Raw genomic sequence first — 25,728 nt, 5'->3', positions numbered from 1 at the left:
CCTAAGGTTTCCCTATACTCTGTCCATATTCCCTTTAGTAAACCCTCCTTGATTTTAATTCTGATTGGAACATGCCATTTTATTTCTGTTGAGACTCAGTGTTATAGGCCATATGGAAGAAAGAAAGAAAAATAAAGAAAAGAAAGGAAGAAAGGATTAATAGTAGATGTTTCCATACTTCCCAAATCTATTTTCTTTACTCACTTTGACTGCTTTTTGACTTGCATTTATTTCTCTCCAGAGCTCAAGTTTGTTAGTTTTGTTTCATTAAATTCATTTCTGTAGTCTTATGCAATTTAGAAGACCTATAATAAATACCATTGGGTTTTCTGTTGGTTGATTTTTGCTGTTTTCAGATTCCTCCTGAAGATACAGCATCTGCCCGGTCTTCATTCACTGTTCAGGATCTTAAACCTTTTACAGAATATGTGTTTAGGATTCGTTGTATGAAGGAAGATGGTAAAGGATTCTGGAGTGACTGGAGTGCAGAAGCAAATGGGATTACATATGAAGATAGTAAGTAAATAAGTATATGAAGAAATGAAGCTGTTGGAATTTGGGCTGCTTTTAATAATATAGACCTCATTGCTTATTTTGTGATCATTTTATTCAAACTGCTATTTGATACTTTAATTTTTAAGGACATTAAGATACAAAATTTAGTGAATTGTTGATAGTATAAATATTTGATACCTAATGAAATAAAGTTATCATGGAATAGTGTCTTACATACCATGAGAAAACCATTGACTTAACAGCTCATAAGTCTAGAACATTTTATTAAAGGACAGTAGTCCAGAGATATCTCTAACTAGAGAATCATATCCTGAATCATTAAAATCACACTATCTAGCAGAATACACCTTTGACCCTCACTATCAAAGAGATATTTGTACTATATATTCATTTTTACCAGCACTTGATAAACCCCTGGAAAAGAGTCCTGATGTTTTGGTTGGTTGGTTTATTTTCATTTCCCCTTTTTTTCGCAATGATAATACAGTATAAAGCTGTCTACATAAAATGGTGTATAGTCCCAAGTAAGAATCTCTAAAGCAGCTAATGTTACTTCTTTAGCCACCAAGAAATAGTCCTGTGGCATAAATATGTTACTTTTCTCATTCTTTATTAGTTAATGGCAGCAATCCTAGCTTTAAAATCTCTTCTACCATCTATATGCCTTCACTTCCAGCTCTACTAAAGGTTTAGATAGTGAATTGAAAAGCAAAAAGTAAAGTACCCTTCTCCACTAAGAATTTTTTCTCATTCTCATAACTGCCAGGAGAGAAAGCCAGTCCTGCTATTATTGCAGGTTTGGGAGTCCTCAACCAGATTCCTTTGTCTTACCTGGGAATTCTTAAACTGGATTCTTGGGGCCTTAAAAGTATTTGGGTCAATTTGGGTGAGTTCTTGAACTACTTTAAAATATGGACAAAATATGCTGGTTACTGCCTGTGTGCCTTTTCTGGGGAGATAGTACATAACCCTTGTCAAATCAAAGAGATTGCCAGAACCCCCATAATTATGAACCATTAACTTAGTGAATGAAACCACTAGGTTCACTCTGTTGGGAAATATTTCTAGCCCATAAAATTTATAATCTCCTGTTCTTTACTCATGTATTTTTGAACTTATGAATTTATATCTATTTGAACCCCCTGTACAGGCAGCCTTTCCCCAGCTTTTGCTCTTTTTACTGTTTTATAAACTGTAATAACCTCTTCAGGATCAACATATCACTTAGATTTAATTTATGTCCTTTTAAAAATTCTGTTAAATACCACATTTTGCAATTATAATTTTTTTTAAAAAATCAGTTGATCCTACAGGAATTTTTAAGACCTAATTACTAGCACTTAAAACTTGTTTTATAAAGTGCTTTTTTCCACATGGACGGTGATTATCACAACAATCTTGTGAATTCATTTGTTATATTCTATTACACTGAATCTTCCCAGCATAAGGTAATAAACTTACACTATATTTTACTGCACTTACTTTGTTTTATAGTCTCACATTTGTATATTGGGTTTTAAGCATATATTTAAGTATGATTTTTCAATTTTATTTTTAGCAATAAGAAATAGTGATACATCTTTGGTTATTGCTTAGGATATATTTGTAGCTTTATAATTTTAAGATTACAAAAGAATTCCGAAATATAATCTAAATCATCAAGCTATCACCCTGACTAAAGGAAAACCAGGCATATCATGCTGGGTTGGAAAAATGCTCGTATAAAGAAAGAGAGACGCCATGTAAATGAAGGGCAAGAATATTAAGAACAAAGTAAGAGAATAATTTCCAGAGTTGTATTTTACGGTTATAATAAAAACTTTTATTTTGTCATTTCTTTAGGACCATCCAAGGCACCAAGTTTCTGGTATAAAATGGAGCCATCCCATACTCATGGCTATAGATCTGTACAGCTTATGTGGAAGGTAAAAAAAATGCATATTTATATTCTTTTGTCTCATGTAAATACATTTTATATGGTGTTATGAGTAGAGGCTTTTTTACTTAAATTTTTATTCATCTTAATATCACAAAGCATTTGATAACTATTTTTAACAAATAGAAACGTAAAACTTTGTATATACAGCCTAGAAGTCAGGTTCATTAACTGCAGGTAGTACCTCATAGATACTTCACAGTTTTATGAAAGTTCTATAAGAAGAAGGGACCTTGTCTTCCATTGAACTTTTCTGAGTGCCTCTGAAAATAATAAAAGTTTGGGGTAATCAAAATGTATGCCAAAAATATAAAATTGTTGTGCACTCCATAAATGTATATAACAGGATCATTCTGAAAACAAGTAGAGAGAAAAATACTCTGGTGTAAAATGATTTAGGCCTACATAGTCACAGAGTAGAATTGTATATGGAACTAAAAGCTAACAGAATGATGCTACTTTCTCTCTCAGCCTAAGTCATGCTTTTACTCTTAATTCAATATGTAGTTTTACTTTAGTAGTAAGTTCAAAATAAGATTGTCAGTCCCTTTAAATATTTAGAGATTTGACCTAATAGCAGAATTTGTGAACGTGAAGAAAAAATGATTAACTTTATTCAAGATTTATGAAATATAATTTTAAAATATTTTATTACAGACATTGCCTCCTTTTGAAGCCAATGGAAAAATCTTGGATTATGAAGTGACTCTTACAAGATGGAAGTCACGTTTACAAACTTACTCAGTTAATGACACAAAACTGACAGTAAATCTCACAAATGATCACTATATAGCAACTCTGACAGCAAGAAATCTGGTTGGCAAATCAGATGTATCTGTTTTAACTATCCCTGCCTGTGACTTTCAAGGTTTGTGTCTGTGAGATGGGACCTGATTTATGGATGGGAAAAGGTGTTTAGGTATGGATAGAGATCCTGTAAAAAACATTAATATTCTAAGACCATCTCCTCAGTATCAGCGATGATCATAGTTTTAGAAGTCAGTCTGCAGCCAGATTTGTTCCATCATTACATGTCTCACTTAACTTTTGCTGTAAGCTCCTTAATAAGCATTTTCTGATTATGTATTTATCTGTTTTTTTAAATATTAAGATTTTGGGAACTTTATATACATATGACTTAAATATATTTTTTGTAGCTTTCAAAGAAGAAAAAATTGCAATATGCATATAAAACAGTTGAAGAATTTTGGGAAAGGAAGAAGTTTCAAATATATTGACTAAATTATAATAAAGTGCTTTTATTCGTGGAAATACATATTAAATAGATCACATGGTTATAAAAATGAATGTAAAATATCACAATTTCAAATTTTTAAATGTTTATTAAACTTTGTTTTAAAGCTACTCGCCCCATAACGGACCTTAAAGCATTTCCCAAAGATAACATGCTCTGGGTAGAATGGACTGCTCCAAATGAATCTGTAAACAAATATGTACTTGAATGGTGTATATTATCAGATAAATCACCCTGTATCCCAGATTGGCAACAAGAAGATGGTAATGTACACCGCACCTATTTAAGAGGTATACCTAACTTACACATTTAAATTGATATACTTTTTCTAACTCTTTAGACAAATTTTTCTTTTGCATATTTTCTTCTGCTTTATAGGCATTGTGGTCAATTGAAGGGACTTCTAATTTATCACAGAAACCAGTTATGTCTAGTTTACTAGATGTGTGACTCTCAGCAAGTCACTTAACCTTTCTGAATTGCAGGGTCTGTTTATGGACAAAGTGGGGTAATACTTTCTTTTTTGTTTTGATCATTAAATGAGTATTCACAAAACTGTAAAGCAATAGAAGTATAAGAATCCATTCTCTCCTGTTAACCCGTTGTATGGTCTCTATCTGATTTAACTCCCTCATCCTTCAGTGAGAAAATACTTCTCTAGAGCATCTGATGACTTGCTAACTTCTCACAGTTGTTGAATAGGGAAAACAGACCTAGAACTCAGATCCGCTTATGTATTTTAACTGAAAGTACAATGAAGGACAGAAAGTAATGATATTATGGAGTTCCAAAATGGATTGTTCTGTTTTTAAAAGTATTACTTATTAAGTGGTATAACAACTTTATGAGAAAACAAAACCACTCAGCTTTTTTTTTTCAGTAAAGTATAACTATTAGAATCAGCCATGAATAATATGATTTATCAGAGAAAAGCTCTAAGCAAAGACATAGACGCCATACCAACAAAATAAAGTTTGTAAGCTTTATTCATAAAATAGGCTGTTTAGCCCTCATTAACCTATTGTTTAATATATAATTTTAATAAACTTGGTCATCTAATTTATCAACCTTATTAAAAGCATAGCAGAACTAGAGAGGAGACAGATTGGTAATAACTAGTCAATAGAAACTTTTTAATAAAGCATAGCACAGGCTTTGGAGACCTTCAGGTTGTGTAGTTAGCCCCATATAGCTCAGTAGCCCTGATAACATCACTGTATTACAGCAGAATATAAAAATTATCTTCTTGATACCATTGAATTATCAAGAAAAGGTAAAATTACTCTAAGAGGGCAAAGGAGCATATATTCATGAATAACAGTTAAGGAATTGTAAGTTATGGTTGAAGGTGTAAAGTTCAATATACCTTCAACAAACACCTTTTTTTCTGATATAGACAGATAAAATGATGTGTATAGAAAAATTTTACTATTGCATGCTAAAGGAATAGATAGATTACTTTGTTAATTGGGGAGATTATAAATAAAATATTCAAGATAATTTTTTCTTTTAAAATTGTGCTACTTTCTAGGGAGAAGTAACAATTCTTTTTTTCCGAGTCACCTGACATACTAGGGCCATTAGTGCTTTCTCTAGATCTTATTAGTGGCATCTTGCTCATTAGGCAGTTCTCAGAGGATTAGGTAAGCTAGACAAAAATTGTCAAACTATAAGTAAGACTCAAGATAATTTGAGATCACTGTTTTATAAGTCATAAGTATAAATGCAATTATTATTTTTATCGACAGTATATTTTTTTATCCACTGTATTGGCAATAGTAACCTTTTACTTTCATAAACCGTTTTATTCTATTAAGTTTAAATCCAGTATACAAAAGGCAATGCTAAGAGAAAGTTCAATAGTCATGAAATTATAATGTAAAAATAATAGTGGAATTGGACTTTCTCAGTATAGAAAAAACAATGCTTAATCTACTATTCTTACTTTAGGGAACCTAGCAGAGAGCAAATGTTATCTGATAACAGTTACTCCAGTATATGCTGATGGACCAGGAAGCCCCAAATCTATAAAGGCATACCTTAAACAAGCTCGTAAGTTTAAACTCACTTTCTTTGAAAAATGTTGAGCTTTGTATTAACAGACATTTTATCTCTTTTAAATAAGGGTGTTTCATTATGTTCAAATAACTATATGATAATGATTTTACTGAATCCTGTTGATTTTCAGTTAGCAAATGCCTTTATTCTGTTCCAGCACCTTCCAAAGGACCTACTGTTCGGACAAAAAAAGTGGGGAAAAATGAAGCTGTCTTAGAGTGGGAGCAGCTTCCTGTTGATGTTCAGAATGGATTTATCAGAAATTATACAATATTTTATAAAACCAATATTGGAAATGAAACCGGTAATAAAACTATATCAGTTATTAAGAATTAGATTATTTTTCTTAAGGTTTTTAAAAAAAATTTATTATTAATTTCAAGTAAATAAAGTAAATAGTACATTGGTTAGACATTTATATAGTTTTTGAAATGCTCTTTATCGCCTGATCTTTCTTGCCTCTGGCTCTACACCTACTAATTTTAAGGCTTGCTATCTTATACATTTTAGTATAGCATATTATCCTCAGAAAAGAGACACCTGAGAATATGCCTTAGGTTGCTTTCGTGGTCCTATTAAAGAAATACCGTGTTGTGCTTATAGGAGAATATTATGCCAGAGTTATTAAAGTTGTTTTCTAGCAAAATATATTTTTATTCCTTTTTAATACTTTCACAATATCAAATATAGGCCAAATGAAGCAAAAAGATTGAATAGTTGAATAAAGCACACTATTGATTTCTTCCAGCTGTGAATGTGGATTCTTCCCACACAGAATATACACTGTCCTCTCTGACAAGTGACACTTTATACATGGTACGAATGGCAGCGTACACTGACGAAGGTGGAAAGGATGGTCCAGAATTCACATTTACTACTCCAAAGTTTGGTAAGAAATAATGGCATTTGGTCTTTCTTTTTTTCTTTTTCAAGTTTAATCAGACTAAAATTGGACTTAGTTTATATGCTAAATTTTTGTTAAAAGTGCATCTTTGGATTCATAGAAATGAAGTGTTCAGAAATTATGACATTTATGTTGTTTATCTGGTTTTGGTTAAGCTGTAGAAAATATTTTTCCTCACCTTTTTTGTTGTTTCATTAACTGTTTCTGACTGATTTCACCTATACCCTAATAAATCTCAAAAGAGTTTGTGTATCTTTATAAATGGGTTCATTTTTTTTCACTAGCAACACTTGGATGTGGTCTCTTTCCTTATTTCCATTTATGGTTGGGGCTGGAAAAACTAGTCTACTCTTGTCATTTCCACTTCCATACCTCCAGCTCAGCCTTCAGCTTGCTGAAACCACTTCTACCACTCCACTCTACTGAAACTACTCTGGCATCACTCATAAAAGACCTCTTAGTTGTCATATCCAGTGCATGCTTTTTACTCTTCGTATTTTTTTCCTGCACTTCTTAGCATTTGACTCTGTTGGCTTCTCCATCCTTAGAACTCCCTCTTACCTTAGTTCTTCTAACATTTTGTTTTTCAAATATCACTCTCCTGATACTTCCTTCTTGGTCTCCTTTTCTGCTCGGCTTTTAATTGTTTATATGCTCCAGAGCTTTGTTCTTGGCCCTGTTTTCTTATCTGTCTATTCATTCTGCCTGCTCCCTGTCTATGACTTCAGCTATCTTCTCTTTCTCAAATACTCTTTCTTTCTTCTATGCCACCACTATCCAACTGTGCCAGCGCCAGAAATTTGGATGCAATTGTATGAAATTCTTTTTTGTTTACATAAGCCAAGTAAATATCAGGTCCTATTGATCATGCCTCTAATTACTGCTTGTGCAATCCCTTTCATAATCTCTTTCGTTGATGCTAAGCTTCTCACCATTTCTCTATCTTTTACTGTCTTTCCCAATGCCTTGCCCTATGTTAAGTCCTCACTTTCTCTTGTTTTGGCTGTAATGTTAGCCTCCCTAAAGTAGTCTTAAGCTATATTCTTTCTTGTTCTTACTACATTTTGAAACATTGTAGAAATTATTTTATTACATTTGCAAGCTCCATGTTCCTCGTTTGTTGAATTATTGCTGAATGAGAGAATGAGTGAGCTACTACAGTCAGTACTAGTGAGTGGCAAGCAAGGAGCAAAGCTTCATCTGTATTTGTAGCTGCTCCCCGGCACTAGCATCACCTCCTCAGCTCCATCTCAGATCATCAGGTGTTAGATTCTCGTAGCATCAGTCCCTGGTGCCTTTTGCTGAAATAGTAAAAGATTCAGAGCTTTGCTGTGATGGCCAATAATGAACATAGTTTCTGGGAATTTAGACTATACAGTAAATAAAATACAAAGAAGAAAAATCACACCTAAATCCAAGTTATCTTTTAACATATTTGTATATCCTAGTCTTTTTATGCATACATTTTTTTTTTCCCAAAAATTAGATCATGCTTATTAGTATTATTTCATTATCTGCTTTTTTTACTTACCTCTATTTTATCAATCTGTTGTGGCTTCTTCACATGGCATTGGCCTTGCTTCCAAGGACCTTACAGCTTACTTGAAGAAATATGGTATAAGTAAACAACAAAAAATGGAGAGTCATTTGGGTCATGTAGACAATAAATAGATTTGAATTTAGAGATAACAGTAGGGCGGAGTTTCATCTTCAAAGATTTTGTGCAAGAGACGATACTTGAGTCTTGAAGTTAGGATGTGAACAGATAAAAAGAAGAAGGCATCTTAGAGAAGCACGCACAAAGGCCTAAGGCATGAAACATAATAAGCAGGAATAAAGGAAAGGTTCAGCCTGAATTTGATTTGTACATTAGCATTCAAGAGTTACTGTTTGCCAACCTATAGTTTATTCCTGAGCATTGATCTGATTTCTTGATTTTTATTAAGCTTTGTAAGATGTAAAGTTACTTACAAAGGATATGTGTGATGGAAAGATAGGACTAAATAAGTGAAAGTGATTATATTACCTTCATATGTTTTTCCTGTAAACAAATTAAAAGGAAACTGGAGATGTTAACCACAAGCAACCATAAGGCAAATCATTCAAAAATATCTCTAATATAAATTATCCCAATTAATGATTCATTTGATTAATAAGACCTCCTTTAAATGTAGATAGGGATTCCTGTGGTAGGAATCTTAGGCTTATTGCTTTTTTAGTTGATAATATTCCTACTTCTGTTACTCTTGTGCCTATTAAGATTCTCCTAAAATTCTTAGCCCTATAGCAGATATAGCATCTTTTTTGAAAATAGTAAATAACTATTAAAATTTTGTCTGAAGGTTGTTTTTATTTCTTGTAGAAGGTTCCATTTGTAGTTTAATTATTATGATTACTTTGCAGCTTTTCCAATTCTACCCAGTACCCATGGAACTCAAAGATTGTGCTGAGCGCAGATCATAAGTATAATAAATGGTTAAGTTTGAAAGCTCTAACTTACCAGGTAGATTATCCAGTAAACTGAACTAATCTTATTCCCCCAACCAACATATATAATGCTTACTATGTGGCCAGGTTACTGTGGGCATAAGTGGCTGAGATACAATTTACCAGGGAAAGAGGGGGAAAAAACTTTTAAGTTTGCAAAGGCTGTAAAAAAAAAATCAGGATGGTATTTCATCCTTTTTAATAATACAGGCATACCTTGGAGATATTGTGGGTTCAGTTCCAGACCACCACAATAAAGTGAATGTCTCAATAAAGCAAGTCTCACGAATTTTTTAGTTTCCCGATAGATATAAATTATGTTTATACTATAGTCTATTAAGTACATAGTAGCATTATGTCTAAAAAATGCTAGCAGTTATCTGAGCCTTCAGTGAGTCGTAATCTTTTTGCTAGTGGAGGGTCTTCAATTCGTTTTTTTAAAAAAAGGGCAATATCTGCAAAGAGCAGTAAAGTACAATAAAACACGGTATACCTATAATCTGGTTGGGGAGCTTCATTATTTCTCTTTAGCATATGTGTCAGTAATTATTTTCCTTCTTACTCATGTCTTGTTTTTTAGCTCAAGGAGAAATCGAAGCCATAGTTGTGCCTGTTTGCTTAGCATTTCTATTGATAACCCTTTTGGGAGTATTGTTCTGCTTTAATAAGCGAGACCTGTAAGTACCCTTATTCATATTTTTACATTTTTCTCCATCTCTTTTGAGCTATAATTTACATGCAGTAAAATTCATACATTTTAAGTGTACAGTTTTACAAAGTTTGTAACTATGCAGATGTATTACTACCACCACAGTCAAGATAGAGAAGATTTTTATCACCCTTAAAAATTTCCTCATTTTAATTTATCCCCTCTCTCAACCCCTGGCCCCAGGCAATCACTGATCTGCTTTCTGTGATTGTAGAATTGTGTATGACATCTTTTTTCACTTACCATATTTTTGAGATCCATACACTAATATTTTTCCTTTTTGTGTTGAATAGTATTCTCTAGTATGTGATATATCAAAATGTGTTTATTCATATATCTGTTATGGAAGTTTAGGTTTATTCTTTGATTTTGGCTAAAATGGATGTTGCTTTGAACATTTGCCTACAAATTTTTGTGTGTTCATATGTTACCATTTATCTTGAGTAAATACCTAATAGTGAGGTTCCTGGGTCATATGGTAAGTGCATATTTAACTTTATAAGAAACTGTCAAACCATTTTTCAAAGTGGCTATACTGTCTTATATTCCCACCAGTAATGTGAGAGTTCCAGTTGTTCCTTATTGTCACCAACCCTTAGCACTGTCTTATGGCTGTGTAGTGCTATCTCATTGTGGTTTTAATTTCATTTCCCTCATAACTAGTAATGGATCTTTACATGTGCCACTTATATCTCTTCTTTTGTGATATGTCTTTTGAAATCTTTTAGCCATTTTTAAATTGGGCTGTTTGTCTTGTTAATATTGAGCTATAGGTGTTCTTTATATATTCTGATTATAAAATTTTTGTCAAATGTATTTTTTGCAAATTTTGGTCTGTGGCTTACCTTCTTGTTTTCTTAACTGTGACTTTAGAAAAGCAAAAGTTTTTAATTTTGATGAAGTCCATTTTATCAGCATTTTTTGTTTAGTGGTTCTTGTGTTTTATATTCCATTTAAGAAATCTTTGCTTAACACAGTGTCACAGGTATGTTCCATGTTTTCCTCTAGAAGTTTAATCATTTTAGCTCTATGTCTGAGATCTCTTGTGAATTAATTTTTGTGCATGCTGTGAGGTCAGGGTCAAAGTTCATTTTTTCTCATAAATATCTAGTCTTTCAAGCATTATTTCTTGAAAAGGTTATCTTTTCTTTTTCATTGGATTGCCTTGATACCTTTGCCAAAATCAATTGTCCATATAGCTTGGATCTATTTATGGACTCTCAGTTCTGTTCCATTGATCTATATATATATTCATGCCAGTACTATACTGTCTTGATTATTATACCTCTGTGTAGTAAGTTTTGAGAGCAGGTAGTGAAATTCCTCCAGTGTGTTCTTTTTCAAAATAATTTTGGCTAGGTTCTTTGCCTTTTTATGTAAATTTTAATGTCTTACCAATTTCATTAAAAAAAAAAAAACCCTGCTAGAATTTTGATTGGGATTTTATTGAGTGTATAGATCAATTTAGGGGAAAATGCAATCTGAACATGAGTTTACATGTTTGAGTCTTTGAGCTCATGAACAGAGTATATCTCTTTACTTATCTGGTTTTTAATTTCCTTTTGTAATGTTTTGTAGTTTTAAGTGGAGAGGCCTGCACATTTTATGTTAAATTTATCCTGAGTATTTATATTATTTAATTTTGTTTACTGAGACCTTGATAAATTCATTTACTCTAGTAGCTTTTTGGATTCCTTAGGATTTTTTACATACACAGTCATTCTGCCTGCAAGTAAAGATGGTCATCCAATCTTTATGCTTTTAGTTTTTTTTCTTATTGTGCTGGCTAAGACAGCCAGTACAATGTTGAACAGAAGTGGTAAGAGCCAACATCTTTTTTTTAATTCTTGGTTTTAGGGGAGAAAGCATTCAGTCTTTCTGAAGAAGTAGCATTTCCTCTTTAAATGTTTGATAGAATTTACAAATGAAGCCATCTGGGCATGAGATTTTCTTCATGGGAAGATTTTTAATTAAAAACTTAATTTCTTTATAGATATAGGGCTATTGAAGTTTTGTTTTTTTTAATCTGGTAATGAGTATTTTTCAAGGAATTCATCCATTGTTTGGTCTCTTAATTTAGGTTGTTAATTTTATTGCTTTTTATTTTATGTCCAGATTTTATAGTTGTTCCCATAGGAGAGTCATTCTGGTAAGATCTTGCTAATTTTTATTTTTGAACTTATTCTCAAGATGACTCACTTCCTCTGTACTTACGTACACTAATGGATTGCTAACTTTGGGCTATGAAATATAGTCAGGTGAACAAACAAGTAGGTTTTTTATGATGGAGATGTCCTGAATTGGGTATTTTTAATATCGTTGGTCTTTTTGAAAAATTACATTTACCATATTTTATCTGATACCTATGTGAAATTTTGTTCTCTTGATTCTTTTAGTTGGAAATTGAACATTTTTGCTTTTTTTTTGTTCTTGGGAAGGGATGTGCCACATTTTGTGACCTGGCTAAAGTTTTTAAGTAGTTTTTATACAGAATTTGATTTCAGAGTTTTTTCTAATCGAATATTGATTACTAGCTTTAGCCTTGTTAATGGTTTTTCATTATGACTAGGATTAAGATCTTTATGCATTTTAAATAGTATTTTTCTACTGATTATAAGGAAAATAGTTTTTCGTTGGCTTGAGATACAGTAGGTATTGTTTACTTAGTTGGTATAGTTCTTGAGATTCTTACATGAACATGTTTAGAAATAGGGACTCTTCGTTGTATATTACATGTGGTTCTACATATGCCTTCTTTCTTTTCTCTCCAGAATTAAAAAACACATCTGGCCTAACGTTCCAGATCCTTCAAAGAGTCATATTGCCCAGTGGTCACCTCACACACCTCCTAGGGTAAGATAAAATGTTTGACTATAATACATAGGGATATTAGGATACCTTTGTAGAGTTCAGTCAAAAGATAATCAGACTGAATTGAAATGAAAACATAATAGTACATAAATGAGAATTTTAATCAAAATTTCAAAATACCTACACTTTCTAGGTATTTAATGTTTATTCTGATATTCCTGATATCAGATATTAATATCCTGATATTACAAATTGAAAACTTAGAGTGTTAATACCGATACGTGACAACAATGTAAGGAAAACATTTTGATTGGATATTAAAATCAAATTTAACAGTCTTCCACATTTTAACACTGATGAAATGATTTTTGGAAATGTATACTAAATTCTTTGAACTTCCCTAAATGGGAAATGATTTATATATATTTTCTTATCCTTGAAATTTGACATATTAAAATGTGTATTTTATATTCTATGAAACTTCAATCATTTGAGTTTGATTTTTCTTAGTGTTTTCTGGTTTTTCTATCCAGTTACTTCTAGGCTACTTAGTCTAGGCATGAAATATGAAATACTGTTTGTAGACCATTAGCTTATCAAAATGTAACACCAACAATATTGATTTGGAATTCTGAGGAAATACAGCCTGATTACTACTACTTAGAATCATTTCACAATATCTGCAGTTCAGGTAGTTGACAGTGATTTGATGATATAGATTATCTCTGCACCATTAAAAGTTATTGAGAAATTTCAGAGATGCTTTAGCTCTGTGGCTTTAATATTTGCCATATATATTTTGGAGTTTCTAAACATATGCCATAGGTAATAACCCATTTTCTCTCTTTCTTAGCATAATTTTAATTCAAAAGATCAAATATATTCAGATGGCAATTTCACTGATGTAAGTGTTGTGGAAATAGAAGCTAATGACAAAAAGCCTTTTCCAGAAGATCTGAAATCATTGGACCTATTCAAGAAGGAAAAAATTAGTACTGAAGGACACAGCAGTGGTATTGGAGGGTCTTCATGCATGTCATCTTCTAGACCAAGCATTTCTAGCAGTGATGAAAATGAATCTGCACAAAATACTTCAAGCACTGTCCAGTATTCCACTGTGGTGCATAGTGGCTACAGACACCAAGTTCCATCAGTCCAAGTCTTCTCAAGATCCGAGTCCACCCAGCCCTTGTTAGATTCTGAAGAACGGCCAGAAGAGCTACAGTTGGTAGATAATGTAGATGGCAATGATGGCATTTTGCCAAGGCAACAGTATTTCAAACAAAACTGCAGTCAACATGAAACCAGTCCAGATATTTCACAATTTGAAAGGTCAAAGCATGTCTCATCAATCAATGAAGAAGATTTTGTTAGACTTAAACAGCAGCAGATTTCAGATATTTCACAGTCCTGTGGATCTGGGCAAATGAAAATGTTTCAGGAAGTTTCTGCAGCAGATGCTTTTGGTCCTGGTACTGAGGGACAAGTGGAGAGATTTGAAACATTTGGGATGGAGGCTGTGATTGATGAAGGAATGCCAAAAAGTTACTTACCGCAGACTGTAAGACGAGGTGGATACATGCCTCAGTGAAAGACTAGTTCTTGTTACAATTTCAGCAGTACCTGTAAAAGCTAAAAATATTTTATCTGTGATTTCAGATAAAAGTAATCTTCACTCATTGAAGATGACCATTTGCCCTTAAGGACAAGAATGTACTGTCCTCCCACATGGACTATTTCCATTCCAGAAAATCTGGGATTCTACTTTAAGCACTACATAAACTGACTTCATCCTCTGAATAGCTGAATGACTTTGTGCTGTTTCAGGATGTTTGCACTGAAGTAAAACAGAAAGTTTCTCTGAAATTTGTAAAGTAAAACTGTATTACCTAGAAAACAGGATATTTAAATAAGCATTGATAAAACTTAGCATGGCTATACTGGTTTTAGTGTGAATAGCCATCAAATACAGTGACTTAGGGAGAGAGAGAGGAACCAAGGTCTAGATCCTCTGTATCAGCTTATAACATAATTTTAAAAGAGGTCCGGGTGGCCTAACTATAGGAGCTCAACTTTTGTTGTCTGACAAAAAAAATTGGGGCTCATTTATAATTATACCAATACATAAAATATTAGTTCTCTTCCATTGGTAATGATGCTGCCAGTTACTAAGAAAAGGAATTCTGGAGTTTTAACTTGGCAAATTAATATTAATTTTTGCATATAATCAATCCAACTAAATTTCCCAAAACTCGATATTGTTAACATCTTTGAAAGTCCATTTCACAAATTCAGTAGAGTACCCAGCTAAGAGCTTGGAATGAATGCCAATCTTAAGCATTTAAAACACTCTTTGCCATTTATAAAGACTTAAATTGTTAACCTTTTCTTTATAAACATTATTGACCTTAAGATTTCAGAGAATTCCGGTTGATGAAGCACTTTATATAATGTCTTCAGCTTAAAATGTGTTTTAATTTAATATGCTTTGTTTTTATGTTTAAGTAGGCCAAGACTGAATTTTTTTTTCCTACTGGTGTTTGAAGCAAACTAGGTTAGAGGACTTGGGCAGTATCCACCAAAACAAAACACACCCCAGAATGTACATATTGATCTTAGTGAATATCAGTTACTATTTTAATATCTGCCAGTTCTGAGGTAGGTGGAACTTAGTTCTACATTGTGATTTAGGAATATTTTAAACCTCTTCCCACATGTTCTGTTCTGTTCAAGAGATTAGTGAGCCAGGCCTCCAGAGTTTAATGCTAAACCCACTTTCTCATTTATGCTATCTCTCAGCCACAGCGTTTGATGAGGCAGGGGCTAAAGACAGAAGCTAATAAGTTAGAAATCATTAGTGGTTAAGCACAGCTATCAAGTAAGTTTGAAGAAAATAGGTTTTGTTTTTCTGTCATTTACAGAAATCAGGCCAAGCTAAAATAGTTTGTAGAGATTATTGAAGAATAAAAGGCTAAGAAAAATTAGTATACATTTTCTGTTGAACTATAATTCTACTCATTATTCTCTCAGAATTCTGTTCACATTATACATCTTATTATACTTTTCCATTATATTCTTGCCTAATACTTTTCAGAGTTCTTTCACATATATGGTCTTTGTGAGGAGAGCAGATGCTTTATTCTTATATATCCAGTTCTATTTTAGGCAAAACCAACATGAGATTGGTAGAATGACAGAATTGGAAGTATACGAGGAAAATTAGGCACAGAGAGACCTCACACTCACACTACAAGGTAATGGCATACCACCATTTAAGTTGGTCATCAAAGGCTGGTCCAAAGCAGCATTAGATTTATCTTGTTAAATGTCTGTCAAAAAATTTACATAACATTTTTCGTTTCCTCAAGTAGTCATGTTATTGTAATTGTTTAGTTGTAACTTTCCTCATAACAAATAGCAGTATTAGAAGATAGAACATTCTAGTGTGAAATTTGTACATGGAGAAGAGGTAGTTAGAAAACGTAATAGGAAATGAGCATGAAGAGTCATTTAAGAAATGATATCATATAAGCAAATTTCTCTGATGAAACTTGTACAGAATATGGTGCAGTGAGTAAAAGCCTCCCGGCCACAAAAACACTTTAGATGAATGGATATGTGGTTACTGTGCAAAAATCCATTCAGGAAATTAACATTTGCCTCTTTGTGGACAAAACTAATTCACTGCTTCTGATGCAGTTGCCCTCTTGTAGGACTAAAAAAAATTATAGCCAAGCATAAATGACATGTATTGCTATTATAATTTACTATTAGTTACCAGTATCTTTGGTATCCTACTTTCATCCCTCATAAAGGCACGATTCTGAGTAACTATTGGAAAAATAACTTCAAACCCGTTAAAAATCTAAAAATTAAGCTTTTTTCTTAGTTTTAAACATGGATCAGCCAGCACTCAGGGACATAGCCAACATATAAGTAGAAGCAGGAGGAAAAACAAAATCATTTACATGTTCCGTGTTCATATCTATTTCTACCTAGTTCGTTTAATTTCAACCTTATTCCTTGGTAACAGATTTTACACATGAAGTCATTCAATGACCCTAGCTTATTGTGAAGTTAAGGGCCAATTAAGTTGAAATACTTTTTAAATTTAAAATGGAACATCTAAAATAGCTTTTTAAATAGAAATCAAATTCTGAAAGATGTCTTTTTTTTCTGCCCAGGGTTAACCAGTTAATATCATGACATAAATGTAGAGGTAGAATAATTATATAGTGGAATTCCTTAAAATATTTCTGTAACTGGTATGTATTGACCTAGTGTAAATCAAGAAGGAGAGCTCTTCCATTCTGTTACACGGGCGTACCTCAAAGATATTGCAGGTTCCAGACTACCGCAATAAAACAAATATCGCAATAAAGCAGTTAGGAATTTTTGGATTTCCCAATACAAATAAAAGTTATGTTTACACTATACTGTAGTCCATTGTGCAATAGCGTTAATAGCGTCTAAAAAAAAATGTACATACCTTTTAAAAAATGCTAACCGTCACTTGAGCCTTCAGTGAGTTGTAATCGTTTTGCTGGTGGAGGGTCTTGCCTGGATGTTGATGAAAATGCAGTATCTCTGAGGTGCAGTAAAGAGAAGTGAAATAAAACAAAGTATTCCATATTCCATGTCATTCTCTTGTTTAAAAAACAAATTTCTGAATCATATAGTTGTTTCTATAATAGTGAAATGGCTAAAATGTCCAAATAAGCTACATAAAACTTAAAGTTCAGTTGTTAAAAACTATTGGGGTAGCTTTCTGTTATAGGTCATGTTAGATTCTCTTGCCCAGGTAAGATTACTTTAAAAGCTTTTTTGCACTTTTCTGTAAATTAAGAGAATGTGGAGCCATAAAATGGCAGGGTATTTATATTTAGCCTAATGTTGGGCAGTTTCGTACATTTCAAAGAAGGTGTAAACTGCAAACCTACAGCCTAATTCTTTGGGCTGGTCCTTGGCAGCAGTTCCTTTTTAGACTGTTTATAAACAGAATTCAGATGTAGGTTGAAATGAAATTTTTCAAAAGCAAATGTAATATCTTTTGGACTAATATATTTTTTCATCATATGCTACTAGTATGTGCATTAGTATGATAGTCTGGTATACATTGCATTAAAAGAAAAAAGAGGCAGCTCTGGATGAGCTCTTCTGTTATCCACTTGTTCCAACATTTTTAAGAGCTTTTTATAGTCATTAGGTCGTTCAAACTGGTTGGTTTAACTTCATTACCCAGTTCTTTAATACAATCAATAGATCAAGATGAAAATGCATTTAAGGCCATGGCGATAAGATGTTCCAGACCTTTTATCCCTTAAACACAAGCTTTGGATGATAACTACATGTTTCAAATACTGTTAACATGAATACCAAAATGTGATGTATTAGAAATAAAGGAATATTTTAAAAGGTAGGTATTTGAAAATTCTTTAGTCTTGATGTATATGTATGTTGAATGATATACTCTAAAAATAAGTGTGCGATTTGCTAGTACTACAATACAGTGATTATTAGCATTAGGTATGTCTCCTCTTTATATCCTAGCTGTGTCCCATTTACCTGTAAGTGCAGTCCATTCAAGTTCACTTGCTGTTTTATCCCCACCTAATCTCTTATGGAAGGTTTGTCTAGAGAGTGTACTGTATGTATTTTTACCTTTGTAGCGCATTGCATGTGCTAATTGTAACCACAGCTGTTGTTTTAATGTTGACATAACTCTAAATGTTACCGTAAATGTTCTCATATATCAGCTTTAATCCTTTAAGTAAATTTAAGAAATAAATACTTGTTCAAATTTTTCGTGTGTAGTCACTACCATTTCATGTCATTACAAATAATAGTTGAGGTAACAATATTTTATCACTACTGGTGTTGGGTCTTCATATAAACTAAACTAGATGCTTTACGAGAGTTCTGTGGCCTTTTTAAATGCTCATTTAGCACAATAGAAAATGATTTAGAAGAAAATACACTATCTCTGCCTTAATAACATATAGAATGGACTTGGAGATGGCAATTCATTTACCGGTTTTTCAGATTTACTAAAATAAGTTCTAGAAGCCTACCTCTCAGTGGATTTTTCTCCTATAAATTGACAAGGGACCAACCAAGTACAGAGGTGCTGCATTCTAGAGTCTCCTCTTTGTCACAGTGAGGCATAAAGCCCATTGATAGATACACAGCACCTCAATGCTGCCCTGAGGTAGTTGAATAGTAGTATGTGTAACTAACTTAGTCAATTCCACCTGGAAGAAAATCAGAACTTTTAGATTTGCTTGTCTTAACATTGTGATTTATATCTAAAATATTCAGAATCAAAATCCATAAACCAAAAAGCAAGTTAACCTTCCCATTATATATATACTGAAGGATATAGAAATACATCTTGCCTGGGGCTGTGTTCTTTTGTTTAAAATCTATTTGGCTATGGCTCTTAGAGGCTCAGCCTGACTTTGTGGTACCTCTTACCCAAATTTATATTATGATTCCAGTCCATCCTGCTTCCAAAAAGATTACAGAGCTCCTTCAAAGCATTGTTTCCCTAGCCTAGAGGCAGAAAAAATTTTTTAACTTTCTTTTTAAAGTAATATACTCCTTCCATGCTTTCAAAATATAAAAATTAGTACAACAAACTGTGTACTCTTACATACACATGTTTAAAGTGTATCGACTGGACTTAAACTAGTTAGTACCAACAAAAGAAATAGTAGGAGAAAAGGAGAGAACTGAGGTAGGTGAAAAACAGATAAACAGAGGGAAGCACAGGCCACCGAATCAAGGTAATAGCTCATGTCCCTGTCACCACTCACTTAGGTCAGTTCTTGGCTGACCTATAAAGTCCTTAGGCTACAGCTTAACAGTTCTATCTCCATTGGTTTCTCAACAGCTTAAAACAGTTCTATCTCTGTCGAGGGAAAAAAAATCTACCTTTAAATTCAAAGTTAAACATTTATTTTTAAATTATAGTTATTTTCTCCCAACTGCCAAAGATTCTTAAAAGATGGGAAGGCATAGCTTAGTTGTAGAAATCTGGAAATTCAAAACCTGATTTTTTTACATTTATTCCTTCTGACTATGGTTATGTCGTTTCACATGTCAAGAAAGTATAACTAGAATTGTCTTATCATTCTCGAACATTTTCTATTGAGAGTTATCCCCCACTTACATGGTTTTTACTTATGCATTTTATGAAATTGGAATCTTAACTGGGATAACATGGTGAGATATATAGTGGGAATTCTCACACAAAATTAAAAGGTGGGCGGGGCGGGGAAGGGAGAACCCAACTCAGATCGAATGTTTCTCCAACTGCCTTATCAGCCAGGGGCTGTAGATGGTCCTTTCAAGCCAGAGCAGACAGAGTAACAAGTGATCAGAAGTAGTTTATCTCCTAGAACACTTGTTCAAACAGTGAATGAAACCCACCTTTTGAATCAAGTCTAGGCTGCCTTTGCTGGGATAATCTTCGCGATGGGTCTGAGATAAAACATAAGCATACATCTGGATCCTGTCCCTATAACAGGGAAGTTGTTTTCCCTTCAGGTTAGACTAGAGCCAGAAAAAGCCTGTTGACTAGCGATAGCTTTTAAATGAATTATTATAAATTTCTCTGGAATTGGTTCTATACATTTCCAGCAAAGGGATCATGCTTTTAAATGAATGGCCTAAAAGAGAATATTTAAGTAAAAAGATACTCAAAGGCACTGACAACAGAAAACATAATTCTGTAGAAGCATTCAAAGAATGAAAAGGTAGCCACTCTTAGTTGTAGGTCAAAGTTGATGTGGATTTTGCCTGTTGTTTAAACATAAACACTTGGGGTACCCAGCTTGCATCAGAACCTGAGAAAGGACCTCTAAGTTCTATGTTTAGAATTGACTAGAAATACTCATGTTGCCAGAGTGAAAGGCTGTTTCCTGCATATCCAAGACATTCCCGGTCACCTGCTGGGGGCCACATGCTGGTGCAGGGTGCATAAAGATAATACCATCTATGAAATGCTTACTTTAATTCATTAAATCCTTAAAAATTTATGAAGCAAACATCAGAACCATTTAGACTCAGGTCAGCCTATGACAACCTGGTTCATAATAGTTGACAAATAGAATGGAGTTCCAGCTCTAACCTGACTCCAGAGCCCATTTGTACCAACACTGTGAGTACCAACTGTACCCAACTACTTTTAACAGAAACCTTGATGATTGGCATGCCCAAGACCAGTTTATAGAGTAATGCATTTCCTTTTTCCGGACCTTGCTAACTTTTCTTCCCGAGTTTCTTTCCCCTTCCTTGTCTCTGCCTCCACACTACCATCTAGTGGCCTCAAGCTTCCCTTCCCCAACTGCCTACTTCAAAGTACCCTGAGCCTTGAGCCCAGAGCAGTGTTTTGTAATCCGGATCCCTACTTATGCTCTCATCTGAGTTAGCTCTGAAGACTTCTCGCCCCCCAACATGTGCATCAGCTCTAATTACATATGGCAACACCTAAAAGGGAGGTAAACGTGTCCTTTCCTGAGCAGAATGCATTTTAACACAACTCCTTTAGTCTCATTCTTTGGCCAAAGAAAAGATCCTCTAATGGTGGAATTGGGCACACTGCAGCCAGTAACAAAAGGATCTAGGGACAGGGTACCTTTCTTGAGTGCTCACCATTGCACTCCTCCTTTGCCACGTGGTCTGCCCCAGACTTCTGGGGCTGGCTGCTGAGTGCACATACCCATCCCAGCCTGTTAGACAACCTCTGGGTCTTCTTCGATGTGGCTTTCAGCTGCTCCCTCCCATCTCCTGCCCACCCACTAGGGAGCAGCATAAAGGTCTGCTGCCGTCCAGCTACTTTGGTCCTGCTGTGCCTCTCTTTCCAGCTTCATATAGACGCTTCTCCAGATACACATGCTTTAGTTCCCGGAACAGACTATGCTGCTGCTCATCTCCCAGCCTATAACAGTTTCCTCTCCTAAAATGTTCTGGCCAAAATCCCTTGTTTAGCTGGAAAATTCTTACCTATTCACCAAGAACAGACTCAGATCCTCCTGGGTAAGATCTTCCACTGTCCTCCTCTCCCCTTCCCTTGTCCCTGGCAGCTTTCACAGCACTTGGTGTATATATAAGTGCCTGGCAAATCTTGCTTACAGGAAAAATGGATGGATGAATAGATAGAACAAATTTTTTAATTTGTTAATAAATTATTTTATTTTTAGCATGTGTCTCAGGTTTCATTTTACCTAGAGTTGCATAGTGCCGTGAGCGGTCATAAATTTGCTCTCTTCTCTACCTCCAACTTGAAAGTATTTCCTGATTCTCATCCCCACCCCACCCCTACTAATGGCAAAAGCTTTTTTTAGTGCAACATATACACTCAGTGAGTCAAAAAAATAATAATTCCAAAAAAAATTAAAGCCAGGATGGATCCTTACAGATCATCTTATTCAATCTCCTCATCCTGTAGACAAGGAAAATGAGAACACAGATCAGTGAACTTTCCAAAAAATTCAACTGGGAGGGCAGATTACAAAAGAAAAAGAAGACAGCCCTGCCCTCAGAAGTTATTGTCTGGAAAGGAAGATGAAATAGACACTTAGAATCTGGCTTAGCTTTTAAAAAGTACACATCACAAATAAATACAGGCCACACAAACCAGGCTCCGAGTTACTTCTGGGCTTAAATATAAGGCAGCCCCAAATACAGTGATAACCCAATTTCTCATGAAGATCCTAAAGAAAAATTTTTGGACAACTTGGATGTCAATTTTAGAGATGCTGATTAAATGGTCAGATGTCTATCTGTAGTACATATTTTAAGTCAGACTATGTAGAATACAGGAACATAAAATATTTTTTTCACTGATACTTCATAAAATAATTCTATCCAAATCTTCACATGCCCTTGGACAACAGGGTCTCTCCTTGTCATCACCAGATCCCCATTCTGAATCAGCACAGTTTTCCACAGCTCATCTCTGTCACTTCCATCTAGCTGTTCGAGACTCAGCATGATAAAGCTGTCGTTGGAACCAGTATTCCAACCCATAAGTATCTGCGTATCACTTGTATGCAGTGAAATCCAATATATTTAATAATGAGATCATACCACGGGTATAATTACTAAACCTTTGTTTTTTGCCTTTGGCTCTCCTTTTTTTTGTCTCTTCTTCTGGTGATCTCCACATGCCTCCCAAACTAGTATGAATGAGGTCATTTTGGTGAATGGGTTCTTTCCCAAACAGAACTCTGATTTTCAAACTAAGTAAGGGAGAACATGTAATATGAGAAACTGTGAGGATTACTATTACAGGACTTTTCAGGGAAATGATTTTGGGGAAAACACTCATTTTATATTCAGGCAAAAAGCTATTTTCATCAGGCATGTCTTCCTGGAAGAAAATTTTCTGTGGAATTTTGAAGAAGTGATGGGTTTGGCCTAGTGAAAAGAAGAGGAACCAGTCAGCATGTGCTAACTGTTCTCAAATTAATGTTGCCTCAGTTTTCTGGATCAGACTAAACTATAATATTTTTGTCACATGAGATTTAAATTTCAGAATTGGGCAAAAGGATTTTTGTTGACCTCTCTGAGCAAGGCCCAGACATTACCTGCCCTGCTCCTCCCCTTGCCCCAATGTGTGATTCCCTCGAGCAATCAAAGATTCTACCCCCACTCCTCCACCCCATTGCCATAGCTCCATTACTCTCAGCAGAACCACAGTCGGATTGATCTGCCATCTAGTCAAGTACTAGCGGGAGGTAGTCCTGTACTTTTTCTACTTTCAGGACAAACATAGCAACTCCTGAGGTGACATCTAATCATAGACTTCTGACCTCATCTAAGGAAGGTTCAGTAGAGATATCCAATCACAACCTTTTCACTGAATTTGAGGCACATGGAGTAGGTTTCTCTCTCTTCCAATAGAATCATGAAAAGCAAGCCAGACACATTTCAAAACAAGGAAGATTTGTGCAAAGAATTCTGCAGGTATCGGAGTCTCTCCTGATCCCATGATAAATGCACTGTCATGATTTGATGTCAGAGGGCCTGCCCAGGGCCTCCCATAGCACAAAGTGAAGTGGGTGGGACAAATGAGCTTGGTGACAAGACTGGGGCTAGGATGAGACCAGAAAGGCACCCAGAGCACACAACTGAAGGAAGCACTCAGTGGGTGTGCACGACCCTAGGGGTGAGCAGGTGCTTCCCTAGTCCCGGCCCTGCTTGGTGATGATATAGCCAAAGGTGGGGGAGGGAGGGCTTTCTGTCATCACTTGAGACTAGGAGTATTGCCAGTTCTCCAACTGGGCAAGTGGGATGACTTAGAAAATTATTCTAGCACTTGAGTGAGCAATAAATGAGAGGGTAAAGGCCGAGATAGGAAACTGATAAAGAGAATTTCTCTGATGCTGATGAAGACAGAAGGAGGTTTAGACCAAGAGAAAATAAGAAGGCAAAGACAGTTCATGAGACATTTCAGAAGCCACGTTGCCAATCAGGAGAGAGAGAAAAGAGGTATAGCTGGGTAAGTAAGTCAGAGAGGCAAAGCAGAGTTTACCCTACTTTTGATGCTGTGGACAATATGTCCGAGGAGAGACATTCTCCAGACAATGAAAGAAGCCTGGCCTACAACACCAGGTCCCTGTCTCCCCCACCCCCTCGAACTGGAAAGTTTCTGTTCTGCGGAGGCCAATTTATTGATTTCTGGGATTCATGCCCATGCCATGTTTCTGCCCGTGCCCAAGTGCTAGGGAGGGTAGAACTACAGCAAGGGAGGGTTTCCAGAGTGTGACTAGATGAGGAACCTCATGAGGTGTCTCCAGGCAACTGTTAATGGGAAGAGCTGAGGAATACCTCATTTCCTCTTTTAAGACAATTGTTCAGTGCCCCTGCACAGTCAACATCTGCCTTCATCCCTCCTCCCTGTATTCCAGCATCAACTGCTTAGCCTCCCCAAAACACTGCCGCTCTATGACTGCAGGCCTTATCTGAGGCTCCATTTGTGGCACCGATGGGGGCTAGGAAAATGTGGAACTCCTGACCCAGACCTCCCCAGGTTTTCAGTAACAGCCAAGTTCACACCCCACCCCCCAAGTTCAAGCTTCCCCAATCACACAGATAGACCCACACAGAAATGAATAGGTTACCCTTTAGAAAAAGGATGGACTTTGGAGGCAGACAAACCTGGCACGACTTCTCTCTCATTCCCCTCATCTATAATAACAAGAACAAGCATACATCAATATATTGGGCAACCTGGAAGAAATTAATAAATTCCAAGAAACAACCTATCAAGACTAAATCATAAAGAAATAGAAAATCTGAGCAGACCAATTCCTAGTATAGAGACTGAATCAGTAATCAAAAACCTCACAACAAACAAAAGTCCAGAATCAGAGAGCTTCACTAGTGAATTCTACCAAACGTTCAAAGAAGTATTAATATCAATTCTTCTCAAACTCTTCCAAAAGACAGAAGAGGAGAAAACATGCCCAAAATTCATCTTATGAGGCCAGCATTCCCCTGATACCAAAACCAGACAAGGACACTACAAGAAAATTACAGGCCAATATTCTTGAAGATGCAAAGATTTTTAACAAAATATTAGCAAACTGAATTCAATGATACATTAAAAGAATCACACACCATGATCAAGTGGGATTTATTCCAGGGATGCAAGGATGATTCAGCATGTGAAAATCATGTGAACAAAATGAAAGATACAAATCATATGACCATCTCAATAGATGCCAAAAAAGTATTTGACAAAATGCAACATCCATTTATGATTAAAACTCTCAAAATGGGTATAGAGGGAACATATTTGACATATATGAGAAGCCCACAGCAAACATCATACTTGATGGTGAAAAGCTGAAAGCTTTTCCTCCAAGATCAAAACAAGGAGGCTCATTTTTGCCACTTTTATTCAACATAGCACTGGAAGTTTTAGCCAGAGCGACTGATAAGAAGAAGAAATAAAAGGCATTCAAATCAGGAAAGAAGTGAAACTGTCACTATTTGCAGATGACATGATATATATAGAGAACCCTAAAGACGCCACCAAAAAA

General features: G+C 34.9%; 1 protein-coding gene across 3 annotated transcripts in view; it reads left to right on the top strand.

Annotated features, from left to right (window-relative positions):
- The window catches only part of IL6ST (interleukin 6 cytokine family signal transducer), a 43,376-nt gene extending 24,895 nt beyond the window's left edge, over window positions 1-18,481 (top strand). Inside the window, exons 1-11 of one of the 3 annotated variants that reach the window (XM_039869962.1) lie at window positions 457-516; window positions 917-962; window positions 2,359-2,441; window positions 3,110-3,320; window positions 3,815-3,997; window positions 5,658-5,759; window positions 5,923-6,069; window positions 6,514-6,654; window positions 9,737-9,833; window positions 12,637-12,718; window positions 13,530-18,481. In XM_039869962.1, the coding sequence (XP_039725896.1) occupies window positions 457-516; window positions 917-962; window positions 2,359-2,441; window positions 3,110-3,320; window positions 3,815-3,997; window positions 5,658-5,759; window positions 5,923-6,069; window positions 6,514-6,654; window positions 9,737-9,833; window positions 12,637-12,718; window positions 13,530-14,267 (1,890 nt within the window). In that variant the 3' untranslated portion in view covers window positions 14,268-18,481. Of the gene's footprint in view, window positions 1-356; window positions 517-916; window positions 963-2,358; window positions 2,442-3,109; window positions 3,321-3,814; window positions 3,998-5,657; window positions 5,760-5,922; window positions 6,070-6,513; window positions 6,655-9,736; window positions 9,834-12,636; window positions 12,719-13,529 lie in introns of those variants that run through there. The other 2 variants (XM_039869959.1, XM_039869960.1) reach the window with 2 other exon arrangements.
- Window positions 18,482-25,728: the final 7,247 nt, after the last annotated feature.

The sequence above is a fragment of the Pteropus medius genome, unplaced genomic scaffold (genome assembly GCF_902729225.1).
Source record: "Pteropus medius unplaced genomic scaffold, Ma_sr-lr_union100, whole genome shotgun sequence".
In the NCBI taxonomy this organism is placed as follows: domain Eukaryota; kingdom Metazoa; phylum Chordata; class Mammalia; order Chiroptera; family Pteropodidae; genus Pteropus; species Pteropus medius.
Note: the sequence above shows the minus strand (reverse complement) of the source record. Positions and strands in the feature narration are given on the sequence as shown.